This window comes from Thamnophis elegans, chromosome 12 (genome assembly GCF_009769535.1).
Source record: "Thamnophis elegans isolate rThaEle1 chromosome 12, rThaEle1.pri, whole genome shotgun sequence".
Lineage (NCBI taxonomy): Eukaryota > Metazoa > Chordata > Lepidosauria > Squamata > Colubridae > Thamnophis > Thamnophis elegans.
This window is the reverse complement of record NC_045552.1, coordinates 2791090-2805047: the sequence shown is the minus strand read 5'-3', so window position 1 is coordinate 2805047 and position 13958 is coordinate 2791090. Positions and strand designations below refer to the sequence as shown.

Here is a 13958-nt window from a genome sequence, read left to right as displayed (position 1 = left end):
TTAAACAGGGAAAAAATTAAATAAGGAAAAAAATTAAATAAGGAAAATAAGGGAAAAAATTAAACGGAAAAAATAAAATAGGGAAATAATTAAATAAGGAAAAAAATTAAATAAGGGAAAAAATAAAATAGGGAAAAATAAGGGAAAAAATTAAACAGGGAAAAAAATAAAATAGGGAAATAATTAAATAAGGAAAAAAATTAAATAGGGAAAAAATAAAATAGGGAAAAATAAGGGGAAAAAGTAAACAGGGAAAAAATAAAATAGGGAAATAATTAAATAAGGAAAAAAATTAAATAAGGAAAAAAATTAAATAGGGAAAAATAAGGGAAAAAATTAAACAGGGAAAAAATAAAATAGGGAAAAAATTAAATAAGGAAAAAATTAAATAAGGAAAAAAATTAAATAGGGAAAAATAAGGGAAAAAATTAAACAGGGAAAAAATAAAATAGGGAAAAAATTAAATAAGGAAAAAAAGTAAATAAGGAAAAAAAATTAAATAGGCAAAAAATAAGGGAAAAATAAAATAGGGAAAAAATAAAATAGGGAAAATATTAAATAGGGAAAATATTAAACGGGAAAATTAATAGGGGAAAAAATTAAACGGAAAAATATTTAGAACCACTTTAGGTACAGAATGGGAGCACATCCACACCCTCGAAGTGTAAGTATAATATTTATTGTCATTGTACTTAAATGCAACGAAATTGGTTTTAACCTCACTGGTGCAAAATTCTAACAGAAACGAAAAAAAAAAGAAAGAAAAAGAAAACACGCATGTTTGTGCATACACACGTAACACCTAACGCCCGGCGTCCAAAGGAAGGACTCTGCACGCGCTCAGCGCCTGCTCGGCAAAGGCCGTTCGGAAGCGGCTCTTCCCGGGAAACGCGTCAAAGGAACCCGGCGGCCAGCTGTTCCTCCAAGGGCCGCCCCCGCAGCCGTCCGCGCGCTCCCATTGGCCGGCGATTGATACTTTTCCCTCCGCTACTCTCCTGTGCCTGGCACGTTGCCATAGCGAAAGAGGAGGGGGGGGCGTCCGCGAGGGGCGTCTTCCCATTGGCTGATGAGTGTTGCGGGCGTTCTGAGAGGCGATTCTTTTTTTTTTTTTTTAAATAGAAGAAACTCCCGATTGGCCGGGGAAAAAAAAAAAAAACAACAAGCTCAAGCGCGGTGGGAGGAGCCCCTTCGGTTGCTATGATAGCCGTCGGCCAATCACAGGCGCTAAGGGCGTCACGGGGCGGGGGGTGTTAAAAAAGCCCGTGCTATCATTGGCGGTCCTTTGGTTTGACGTCTGTAAGGAAGAGCCCGGACGGTTTATAGCCAATGGGGAACGCCGCCTCTGCTTGAAGGGGCGGGGTTGCAGGGCTTGCGCGAGCGGCGCTCGGTTCGAGGGTTAGGGAGGGGCGGGGGAATTCCTGCGGAGACATGGAGGCGGAAGACGTGCAGGGGTGAGCGGGGGCGGAGCCAGGGGCCGGGGCGGGGCCGAGGGTCAGTCGCGGGGGTGGGGTGGGGGGGGGTTGCGGGTGAAAGATTCCAGGGGGAGCCTTCGCTGCTCGCCCCACCTTTCTCAGCCTGTCCTACCTCGCAGGGTTGTTGTAGAGCAGTGTTTCTCCACCTTGGCGACTTGAAGATGTCCGGACTTCAACTCCCAGAATTCCCCAGCCAGCGAATGCTGGCTGGGGAATTCTGGGAGTTGAAGTCCAGACATCTTCAAGTTGACAAGGTTGAGAAACACTGTCCTAACCACTGCTGGGAATTCTGGGAGTTGAAGTCCAGACATCTTCAAGTTGACAAGGTTGAGAAACACTGTCCTAACCACTGCTGGGAATTCTGGGAGTTGAAGTCCGGACATCTTCAAGTCGCCAAGGTTGAGAAACACTGCTCTATGAGATTCTCAGTCGTCTGGGATAATGGCAACTGGATTTTCTTGATTTTTCTTTGAAGACGTTTCGCTTCTCCTCCAAGAAGCTTCTTCTGCTCGGACCTGGATGGTGGGGAATGGAAGGATGGATGCTCCTTGCAGACAGCTGGTCCTTTGCATCCTTTTGAGAGGGTCGTTGAGGCCACTTGGGGGGTTCCTCTGTGTCCTCGGGGGGGTCACCTGAGTGGTGCAAATGGTTCCTGGAGTCTGCAGTTTTCCCCTGTGGAAATCCCTTCCTCTTCCCACCCCATTCCAAGGGTCTTATTTCCCAAATTGTATAGCTTAAAGTCTGTAGGGATTCTCAGTCCTCCAGGCCATGGTTGTTCCCAAGGTGCTTTTTCAGGAGGCAAATGGACTTCCTTGGTTCTTCTCTGAAGACGTTTCGCTTCTCATCCAAGAAGCTTCTTCAGCTCTGAATGGACCTGGGTACTTGAGAGACCGCCTGCTGCCAATTACCTCCACTAGACCGATTAGATCCCACAGATTAGGCCTCCTCCGAATTCCATCCACTAGCCAATGCCGACTGGCGACCACCCGGAGGAGGGCCTTCTCTGTGGCTGCTCCGGCCCTCTGGAACGAGCTCCCCCCGTGGAGATTCGAACCCTCACCACCCTCCAGGCCTTCCGCAAAGCCCTTAAAACCTGGCTGTTCCGACAGGCCTGGGGCTAATGAGCTTTTGTCCCCTCTCGAATGGTATGGTTGTTGTGTGCTTTTAAATTGTGGTACTGTTTTGTTTCGTGCTTTTTTTTCTTTCCCTTATTTGTACCCCCCCCACCTTGACTTGGATTGTGAGCCGCCCTGAGTCCCCTCCGGGGAAAAGGGCAGCATAGAAATATAATCAATCAATCAATCAATCAATCAATCAATGATGGTGGGGAATGGAACGATTTATCCTCCTTGCAGACAGCTGGTCCCTTACATCCTTTGAGAGGGTCATTGAGGCCACTTGGAGGTTCCTCTGTGTCCTCAGGGTCACAAATGGTTCCTGCAGTCTGCAATTTTCCCTCTGGAAAAATCCCTTCCTGCTCCCACACCATTCCAAGGGTCTTCATCCCAAATTGAATAGCTAAAAGTCTGTAGAGATTCCCAGTCCTCCTGGTCACGTTGCTCCCAAAGGCGTTTTTTTTTCGGGAGGCAACGGGGAATTCCTTGTTTTTTCTTTGAGGATGTTTTGCTGAACTGCTTCAGCTGGACTGGAGGGTGGGGAATGAGCCAAGCCGAGCTGAAGAAGCTTCTTGGATGAGAAGCGAAACGCCTTCGAAGATAAACCAGAAAGTCCAGCTGCCTCTTGGGGAGGAAAAAAACACCCTGGGGAACCCTATCCCAGATCCTTGGGAAAGACTCGATAGGGGAATGAAAATCCCCAATCCAATTTAAACGTAAACTCCACGTAAAGCTGTCTCTTACAATGGCCTGGTGCTGATGTTGTCAATGCCGCCGCATTCGGTAGCAATAGCAATAGCAGTCAGACTTATATACCGCTTCATAGGGCTTTCAGCCCTCTCTAAGCGGTTTACAGAGTCAGCATATCACCCCCACAATCTAGGTCCTCATTTTACCCACCTCGGAAGGATGGAAGCCTGAGTCAACCTTGAGCCGGTGAGATTTGAACCGCCGAAACTGCAGCTAGCAGTTCAGCTGAAGTGGCCTGCAGTACTGCACTCTACCCACTGCGCCACCTCGGCTCTCAAGCGGTGATTGCACCCCAAAGGTGCCCTGGGACTATGGGGGCTATCTTGGCTTTATTGTTATCGTTATTTGTAGATTTCCGTCCGTAAAAACCTTCACCGAGGTGGCTGAAGCTGGGGTCTCCAGCCCTCGATTCATGACGCTCTGCTCGTGGCTGGTTTCAGAGCTTCGAACCATTTGCCGGCTGGAGGAGGACGTTAGCCCCGTGCAGGGTAGGTGGGCTCTTGCGTTTTGCAGAGGGGGGAAAGGTGGTTTCCACTTTTGGGGTGTGCGGCTTTGCAAGAGATGGGACTTTGGACTGCGTATCGAGGTTACGGAGCACGAGAGAAAGGGAACTGCTCTAGATCATGTGCAAGAACGGAAGATGCAAAGACTGTGGGGAGGGGGAAGAGAAGAGAAGGAAGAGGAGGGAAGGGACGGAAAGAGGAAGGAAGGAAAGGGATGGAAGGGAAGAGAAAGGAAGAAGGGAAGAAAAGGAAGGAAGGAAAGGAATGGAAGAGGAAAGAAGAAAGAGGAAGGAAGAGGAATGGAAAGGGAAGGGAAGAGGAAGGAAGAAATGGAAGAGGGCTGAAGGAATGGAAGAGGAAGGAAGGAGAAGGAAGAGAAGAGGAAGGAAGGGAATGGAAGAGGAAAGGAAGAGGAATGGAAGGGGAAGGAAGAGGAAGGAAGGAGAAGGAAGGAAAGGAATGGAAGAAGAAAGGGGAAGGAAGAGGAATGGAAAGGGATGGAAGAGAAGAGGAAGGAAGGGAAGAGGAAGGAAGAAATGGAAGAGGGCTGAAGGAATGGAAGAGGAAGGAGAAGGAAGAGAAGAGGAAGGAAGGAATGGAATGGAAGGGGAAAGAAGGAAGGGGAAGGAAGAGGAATGGAAAGGGATGGAAGAGAAGAGGAAGGAAGGGAAGGGAAGAGGAAGGAAGAAATGGAAGAGGGCTGAAGGAATGGAAGAGGAAGGAAGGAGAAGGAAGAGAAGAGGAAGGAAGGAATGGAAGAGGAAAGGAAGAGGAAAGAAGAGGAAGGAAGGAGAAGGAAGGAAAAGGATGGAAGGGGAATGGAATGGAAGAAATGGAGCTAGAAATGGGCCACTTGGAAAGCTTAAGAATGAGCAGAGGTGATAGAAATCTTTTTTTAAAATTAAATCATTCTGATCCTAAAAAAACTCTTCAGGGCCTGAGGATGCCGAGACATTTCAGATCGAAATCAGCGGCCTCCTGGGTGAGCTGCACTGCCCGTATCCGTCACTGACCACAGGGGACGTAATGGCGAGACTCCGCACCCGAGACAACTGCTTGCAGCTTCTGTGTAAGTCGCGGGAATGACGGAATGGGGTGCACAGCTGGCTTAATCGTGGTTTGTGAATGACAACCCTCCTCCTCAGACCCCCCCCCCCACATCCTTCTAGCACTGATGATGTTACATAGATGGAGAATGAAACGTCTGCAGGAAAACAGCCCAGCTCAGTTCTCCTCCTCCCCAAACCTCACATCCTTCTAGCTCTGATGAGGTTACCTTCAACGGCCAAGCGCAGGGAGCACGAAGGACCCTACTACTCCGAATAGTAGGTGCCGAGAACAGAGGGCATGGCGGTCCTGTGTTCTCCCGAGGCCCCATCAGCTGAGGGACTCCCAACACGGCCCTGGTCTTCTGCCCCTGGGACATCAGATGGCGTCTCCTTTCGGCCTCCAGGGAAATCGCAAAGGGAGAACAACGTTTCTTCTTCTTAAAAATAGGGATATTTTTAAATGGATCTACTCCAGGCGGGGGGAGGGGGGTCCCTCAGAGGCCACATGTGCAGTGGGGGGGTTTGGAGGACATACTAAAAACACCAAAATGTTCCTCTTTTTTTTCCTTCCTTCCTTCCTTCCTTCCTTCCCATCTTCCTTCTTTTCCCTCTCTCTCCTGTCTTCCCTTTCTCCTTCCTTCCTTCCTTTCTGTCTTCCTTCTTTTCCCTCTCTCTCCTGTCTTCCCTTCCTCCCTCCTTCCTTCCTTCCTTCCTTCCTTCTTTTCCTTCTCTCTCCTGTCTTCCCTTCTTCCTTCCTTCCTTCCTTCCTTCCTTCCTTCCTTTCTGTCTTCTTTTCCCTCTCTCCTGTTTTCCCTTTCTCCTTCCCTCCTTCTTTCTTTTCCATCCTTCTTTTCCCTCTCCTGTCTTCCCTTCCTCCTTCCTTCCTTCCTTCTTTTCCTTCTCTCTCCTGTCTTCCCTTCTTCCTTCATTCCTTCCTTCCTTCCTTCCTTCGTTCCTTCCTTCCTTTCTGTCTTCTTTTCCCTCTCTCCTGTTTTTCCTTTCTCCTTCCCTCCTTCTTTCTTTTCCATCCTTCTTTTCCCTCTCTCTCTCCTGTCTTCCCTTCCTCCTTCCTTTCTTCCTTCCTTCTTTTCCCTCTCTCTCCTGTCTTCCTTCTCCTTCCCTCCTTCCTCTTTTTCCATCCTTCTCTTCCCTCTCCCTCCTTTCCTCCCTCCCTCCTTCCTTCCTTTCTGTCTTCCTTCTTTTCCCTCTCTCTCCTGTCTGCCCTTTCTCCTTCCCTCCTTTCTTCTTTTCCATCCCTCTTTTCCCTCCCTCTCCTTCTTCCCTTCCTCCTTCCTTCCTTTCTGTCTTCCTTCTCTTCCCTCTCCCTCCTTTCCTCCCTCCCTCCTTCCTTCCTTTCTGTCTTCCTTCTTTTCCCTCTCTCTCCTGTCTGCCCTTTCTCCTTCCCTCCTTTCTACTTTCCTTCCCTTCTTTCCCTCTCTCTCCTGTCTCCCCTTCCTCCTTCCTTCCTCCATTCCTTCCATCCATCTCAGATTTTTTGAGCTCGGAGCTGCTGGCTGCCCGGCTCCAGGCCAGGAAAACGCTCCAGTCCGCAAAGCAAGGCGACAGAAAGAACGAAGCCGTGCGGGAACTCCATCAGATCTGCCAAGCCCTGGGGATGCCTGAGCCGGACCCGGCTTCCTCTGTGGCTCAGGTTATGGACGACATTAGATCCCAGGTGAGACTGGAGGGGCAGGCAAACCTGGGCTGGACAGGTAGGGTACGAGGAGGAGCCTCTGTCCTTTTCGATGTCAGAAGGCTTAAAGAGGCCCAGCTGCTTGCAAAGACAGAGGGAAGGAAGGAGGGAGGGGACAGGACATACCCTTGACTGGGGAACGTTCATTTTAACGACTGTTTAAAGTTACAACGGCACTGAAAGCCAGTGGCAAAAACTTGCCTCCAGAAGTTTCAGGTGCTCCAACTCTGAAGGTTTTTAAGAAGAGGTTGCTTCTCCTGCCTTCAGGTGCTTTGGAGAATAGGTTGACACACACCCCCCCCCCACTTCTTTGGGACAGCCCCTCAAATATTGGGAGACTGCTATCATGCCCACTCCTGTTCATCAAACTAGACACACCCAATTCCAGCAACCATTCTTCATACCTTTTAGCCTCCAGTCCCCTAATCATCTTCCTTGCTCTTCTCTGCGCTCTTTCTAAAGTAAGGGGTCCCAACCCAGGAGTGAAATTCAGCAGGTTCTGATCAGTTCTGGAGAACCAGTAGCGCAAATTTTGAGTAGCTCGGAGAACCAGCAAATGCCACCTCTGGCTGGCCCCAGAGTGCGGTGGGAATGGAGATTTTGCAGTATCCTTCCCCCAGGAGTGGAGAGGGATTTGGGATTTTGCAGTATCCTTCCCCCAGGAGTGGGAAGGGATGAAGATTTTGCAGTATCCTTCCCCCAGGAGAGGGGAGGGAATGGAGATTTTGCAGTATCCTTCCCCCAGGAGTGGGAAGGGATGGAGATTTTGCAGTATCCTTCCCCTGGAGTGGAGAGGGAATGGAGATTTTGCAGTATCCTTCCCCCAGGAGTGGGAAGGGATGGAGATTTTGCAGTATCCTTCCCCTGGAGTGGAGAGGGAATGGAGATTTTGCAGTATCCTTCCCCCAGGAGAGGGGAGGGAATGGAGATTTTGCAGTATCCTTCCCCCAGGAGTGGGAAGGGATGGAGATTTTGCAGTATCCTTCCCCTGGAGTGCAGAGGGAATGGAGATTTTGCAGTATCCTTCCCCCAGGAGTAGAGAGGGAATGGAGATTTTGTAGTATCCTTCCCCCAGGAGAGGGGAGGGAATGGAGATTTTGCAGTATCCTTCCCCCAGGAGAGGGGAGGGAATGGAGATTTTGCAGTATCCTTCCCCCAGGAGTAGAGAGGGAATGGAGATTTTGTAGTATCCTTCCCCCAGGAGTGGAGAAGGAATGGAGATTTTGTAGTATCCTTCCCCCAGGAGTAGAGAGGGAATGGAGATTTTGTAGTATCCTTCCCCCAGGAGAGGGGAGGGAATGGAGATTTTGCAGTATCCTTCCCCCAGGAGTAGAGAGGGAATGGAGATTTTGTAGTATCCTTCCCCCAGGAGTAGAGAGGGAATGGAGATTTTGTAGTATCCTTCCCCCAGGAGTAGAGAGGGAATGGAGATTTTGTAGTATCCTTCCCCCAGGAGAGGGGAGGGAATGGAGATTTTGCAGTATCCTTCCCCCAGGAGTGGAGAAGGAATGGAGATTTTGCAATAGCCTTCCCCTGCCATGTCCACCAAGGCATGCCTGCCACACCAAGCCACTCCCACCAAGCCACTCCCACAGAACTGGTAGTAAAAAAAATCGAATTTCACCACTGTCCGAACCTTTTCTATACCCCATGCCCCTAGAATATATTCTCACACCCCTTAAAGAAAGAAATAATTATATGTATATATTTATACATATGCACTATAATTGTGAAACTTCTACCGTCTTTCCCCCGAAAATAAGACAGGGCCTTATTTTTTTGTCCCCTGAAATAAGCGCTTGGCCTTATTATTTTTGAGGTGCAGGAGTCAGCAAGCGGGGTCACCTCATGGCTGCTGGCTGCGTTGCAATATTTTCAGGGAAGGCTTATTTTTTTGGGGGGGTGGGCTTATTTTTTAGCCCATGCGCTCCAAAGCACAATTGGGCTTATTATCTGGGGAGGTCTTATTTTCGGGGAAACAGGCTAAGTCCCAAGTTTTCGTACCCCCTGGAATATCGTCTGGCACCTCTGGTTGGGAGCCCCTACCTGTAAATTCTAGAGCAGTGTTTCTCAACCTTGGCGACTTTAAGTCCTGTGGACTTCAACTCCCAGAATCCCCCAGCCAGCATAGCTGGCTGGGGAATTCTGGGAGTTGAAGTCCACAGGACTTAAAAGCCATCAAGGTTAAGAAACACTGTTCTAGAGTCTCTACATCTTTTTGACATCTTGGCAACCAAAGCTAGATGCAGTATTCTAAGTGTGGCCTTTCCGCGGCTTCACAAAGCGGCATTAACACTCTATTGTGTTGATCATTTGTGGTGCTATCGGCCTCTTTCTCTTCGCCAATCTATGCAAGCTAACGCCATGCTTCTTTCAGGTTTCTGAGGCTCTGGCTGCTCAAGGGCCGGAGCCCGACCGGACGGCACCACTCCTGAAGGCCCCGTTGACCTCTGAGCAATGGGTAGGAGGCCTCTAGAGTTGGCAGTAGAGGAGAAGGAGGGCTGGGCTTTCTGGTTATGTGCTGATGGGTCTTAAGCATCTCTGCTTCCCCCTTTCGCTCTCCTTAAAATATCAGAAAGCGCTGGACGAGATTAACCAACTGCTGGGGGCTGAATACCAGTGCCGAAGACACATGATGCTGACACGTTTTGATGTCACCGTTGCGTCCTTCCATTGGTCTGAGAGGGCCAAGGTAGATTTCAGAAGCTCTTGGAACTGACTGATTGACTAACTAAACTTCATCCATCCATCCATCCATTCATTCATGTACCACGTTTATTATTTTTTAATAACTCAAGGCAGCGAATGTATGCTCAACGTTGGCCTGAGAATGATTGGCTTGCTTGTTTAAGGCAGGATTAGAACTCACTGTCTTCTAGTGATGGGCCCAAAGTCATCCAGCCAGCTTCGTGTCTAAGACAGAACTAGAACTCACTGTTTCCTGGTGATTGGCCCAAAGACACCCAGCTGGCTTTCATTCTTAAGGCGGGACTAGAACTCCCTGTGTCCTGGTGATTGGCCCAAAGTCACCCAGCTGGCTTTCGTGCTTAAGGCGGGACTAGAACTCCCTGTGTCCTGGTGATTGGCCCAAAGTCACCCAGCTAGCTTTCGTGCTTAAGGCGGGACTAGAACTCCCTGTGTCCTGGTGATTGGCCCAAAGTCACCCAGCTGGCTTTCATGCTTAAGGTGGGACTAGAACTCCCTGTGTCCTGGTGATTGGCCCAAAGTCACCCAGCTGGCTTTCATGCTTAAGGTGGGACTAGAACTCACTGTCTCCTGGTGATTGGCCTAAAGTCACCCAGCCGGCTTTCGTGCTTAAGGCGGGACTAGAACTCCCTGTGTCCTGGTGATTGGCCCAAAGTCACCCAGCTAGCTTTCGTGCTTAAGGCGGGACTAGAACTCCCTGTGTCCTGGTGATTGGCCCAAAGTCACCCAGCTGGCTTTCGTGCTTAAGGTGGGACTAGAACTCACTGTCTCCTGGTGATTGGCCCAAAGTCACCCAGCTGGCTTTCGTGCTTAAGGTGGGACTAGAACTCACTGTCTCCTGGTGATTGGCCCAAAGTCACCCAGCCGGCTTTCGTGCTTAAGGCGGGACTAGAACTCACTGTGTCCTGGTGATTGGCCCAAAGTCACCCAGCCAGCTTTCGTGCTTAAGGCGGGACTAGAACTCCCTGTCTCCTGGTGATTGGCCCAAAGTCACCCAGCCGGCTTTCGTGCTTAAGGTGGGACTAGAACTCCCTGTGTCCTGGTGATTGGCCCAAAGTCACCCAGCTGGCTTTCGTGCTTAAGGTGGGACTAGAACTCACTGTGTCCTCGTGATTGGCCCAAAGTCACCCAGCCAGCTTTCGTGCTTAAAGCGGGACTAGAACTCACTGTCTCCTGGTGATTGGCCCAAAGTCACCCAGCTGGCTTTCGTGCTTAAGGTGGGACTAGAACTCACTGTCTCCTGGTGATTGGCCTAAGGTCACCCAGCTGGCTTTCGTACTTAAGGTGGGACTAGAACTCACTGTGTCCTGGTGATTGGCCCAAAGACACCCAGCTGGCTTTCATGCTTAAGGCGGGACTAGAACTCACTGTGTCCTGGTGATTGTCCCAAAGTCACCCAGCTGGCTTTCATGCTTAAGGTGGGACTAGAACTCACTGTCTCCTGGTGATTGGCCTAAAGTCACCCAGCTGGCTTTCGTGCTTAAGGTGGGACTAGAACTCACTGTCTCCTGGTGATTGGCCCAAAGTCACCCAGCTGGCTTTCATGCTTAAGGCGGGACTAGAACTCACTGTCTCCTGGTGATTGGCCCAAAGTCACCCAGCCAGCTTTCGTGCTTAAGGCGGGACTACCTCCGGTCCTTCCGACGCGCCCTAAAAAGTTGGCTTTTCCATCAAGCCGGCCTGGCCTGAATAGAATAAAATATAGGATTAATTTGGTTGTTAATTTTAATTTAATTTTTAATTTTTTATTGTAAATATCAATTGGGAGTTTTTTGGGATACTTTATTTAATGTCCCTTTTAATTTTTGTAATATGTGTTTTCTTTTATGTTGGGAGAAGGGCGGCATATAAATCCAATAAACCTAAACCCAAACCTAGAACTCACCATCTCCTGGTGAACGACCCAAAGTCACCCAGCCGGCTTTCATGCCCAAGGCGGGACTAGAACTCACGGTCTCCCTCTTTCTAGTCTAGTGCCTTAACCATTAGACCAAACTCGGAGTTGGGGAAGAGAGAACACAGCCGTCTCTGGAGCCTTGTCTCTTTTTCTCATCTCTCGTCCCCTCCCAGAACCGAAGCGCAGCCATGTCCGAAGCCTTCCAACCTTTACGGAGGTCTTTGCCGGAAGATTCCCAGCTCTCCCTTGCCCACCTGCTGGCTGCCCGCGAGGACTTTTCTCGTATCGTGAAGACCAGCAGTGGGGCCTTGCGGAGTAAGACCAGCTGTGCCGTCAACAAGGTATGAGCTGGAGGGGACATCTGGGCCCCCAACAGCTGGAGGGGGGAGGAGGGGGAGGAGGACCCCAAGGGGGTTTCAAGCTCTTCACGGCTTAGCCCAGGGCCCAATGCCAGCCCCCCGCGGTTCACTCAACAGACTGCACAACCCAGATTTTACAACTGAAAGGAGTTGAATCTTGGGGTGGAGAGGCTGAGAGGGGGAGGATGCTGGTGTCCCCTCCCTTCAGCCTGTCTTCCTTCCTCCTCTCTTCCCCTTCCTTTTCTTTTCCCTTCAATCTCCTTCCTTCCTCTCTCCTCCCTTCTCTTTCTTTTCCCTTCACTATCCTTCCTTCCTTTTTCTTCCTCTCTCTTCTGTCTTCGGTTCCTCTTTCCCTTTTCTCTTTTCCTTCCTCCCCTCTCCTCTTCTCCCTTTCCCATTCTGTCTCCTCCCTTCTTTCCTTCCTCTCCCTCTCTCTCCTCTTCCCTTCCTCTTCCTCTTTCTTTTCCTTCCTCTCCTCTCCCCTCCACTTTCCTCTCCCCCCTTTCCCTTCTGTCTCCTTCCTTCCTTCTCCCTCTCTCCTGTCTTCCCTTCCTCTTTCCCTTTCTTTTCTCTTTTCCTTCCTCTCCCCTCCACTTTCCTCTCCTCCCTTTCCCTTCTGTCTCCTTCCTTCCTTCTCCCTCTCTCCTGTCTTCCCTTCCTCTTTCCCTTTCTTATCTCTTTTCCTTCCTCTCCTCTCCCCTCTGGTCCCCTCTTCTCCCTTTCCCTTTTCCATTCTGTCTTCCTTCTCCGTCTCCCTCCTGTCTTCCCTTCCCTCCCTTCCTCCTTCCTTCTTGTCCGTCTCTCTCCTGTCTTCCTTCCTTTCCTCTCTCCCTCCCTCCCACAGATCTTGATGACGGGCAGCGTCCCAGACCGGGGAGGACGTCCAAACGAAATCGAGGCCCCCATGCCCACCTGGGAGAAGAGGAGAGAAGGAGGAGGAAGAGGAGGAGGAGGAGGCCAGCGCTGGTCTAAACGGGGCAACAAAAAGAAGAAATAAAGGAAGAGGATGTGAAACTGGCTGCTGTGGGTCGGCGTGGCCAGAGAGTGTGAAATTCAGGAAGAGCCACGGAGTCCCACCGAACGTGTCCAATTCTCAATCTCGCCTTTCTCCAGGATGGAGGCGACGCAGCTTTAAATAAGGATGTGGTCCTTGGGGCCAGATGTGCCCCGTAAAGGCAAGCTCCTCTAATCCAAAGATCACGCCAACTTTAGGAGAGCCGTAGCTCTCTTAAGCTATAGGGGAAGGTTTGGGAAGGAAGGCCACGCGGCAGAGCAGCCGGGAAGCCACTAAACAATTCTTGGCTGTCCGAAATCAAAAATAAGTATTTTGTATTTAGACTTCATTTTGCACTCTAAAGGCCACGGAATGGGGTGCCTAGCTGGGGAAAGGGAAGAAGATCCATGGGCTTTGATTTAAAGTTGATTTGGAGTTGAAATCCACAAGTCTTAAAGTTGCCAAGTTTTGGGGACTCCTGATTTAGATTTTTACTGTAAAGAAAGCTTCCAAATTAGGTATCTGTTAATTTGCAAGCAGAAATGCATAAGTTGTTTTGGGTGAGTGGGTGCTTGGGGTATTATTGGAGGGGGTGTGTGTGTGCCTCTTGCCGCCTCCTTTGGTTATCTTGGTGGTGGTGGGTTTGAACCAGGAAGGCTGGTTCATATATATCCATATCTGCTTAGCTTCCCTGGCTGAGGAATAAGGGAATTGTGGCTTGGGAGGCCCAGGATGATCATATGTATTGATGGCCCAATGGCCTTTTGTATTTAAAAAAAGGGGGTGTTTTGGGGGGGACAAATAGATGTGGTTGAAATTTAACGGTCTGGGATTGCTAACACAGCTCAGATCCCTGATAAGGTTCTCACTCATTCAACCCAAACTCTTGCTGTGTAAAGATCCGTGTTCAAAATAAAGCTTTTTATTTTTTCTGCCTTCTGGTGGGTTGTGTAAAGTTTCGGGCTGGGGAATTCTGGGAGTTGAAGTCCACATGTCTTAAAAGGATGCTGGCTGGGGAATTCTGGGAGTTGAAGTCCACCCGTCTTAAAAGGATGCTGGCTGGGGAATTCTGGGAGTTGAAGTCCACCCGTCTTAAAAGCTGACTGGGGAATTCTGGGAGTTGAAGTCCACCCGTCTTAAAAGGATGCTGGCTGGGGAATTCTGGGAGTTGAAGTCCACCCGTCTTAAAAGGATGCTGGCTGGGGAATTCTGGGAGTTGAAGTCCACCCGTCTTAAAAGGATGCTGGCTGGGGAATTCTGGGAGTTGAAGTCCACCCGTCTTAAAAGAATGCTGGCTGGGGAATTCTGGGAATTGAAGTCCACCCGTCTTAAAAGGATGCTGGCTGGGGAATTCTGGGAGTTGAAGTCCACCCGTCTTAAAAGCTGACTGGGGAATTCTGGGAGTTGAAGTCCACCCGTC

At 49.7% G+C, this 13958-nt stretch overlaps 1 protein-coding gene across 1 annotated transcript; it reads left to right on the top strand.

Moving 5' to 3' along the window:
* The first annotated feature begins 1368 nt into the window (after window positions 1-1368).
* Window positions 1369-13474, top strand: FAM98C (family with sequence similarity 98 member C). Its single transcript, XM_032228611.1, has 8 exons — window positions 1369-1451; window positions 3689-3825; window positions 4775-4909; window positions 6380-6564; window positions 8960-9043; window positions 9158-9274; window positions 11359-11526; window positions 12389-13474. The coding sequence occupies exons 1-8, from the start codon at window positions 1429-1431 to the stop codon at window positions 12539-12541; spliced, it is 1002 nt and encodes a 333-aa protein (XP_032084502.1). The 5' UTR covers window positions 1369-1428; the 3' UTR covers window positions 12542-13474.
* The last annotated feature ends 484 nt before the right edge of the window (window positions 13475-13958 follow it).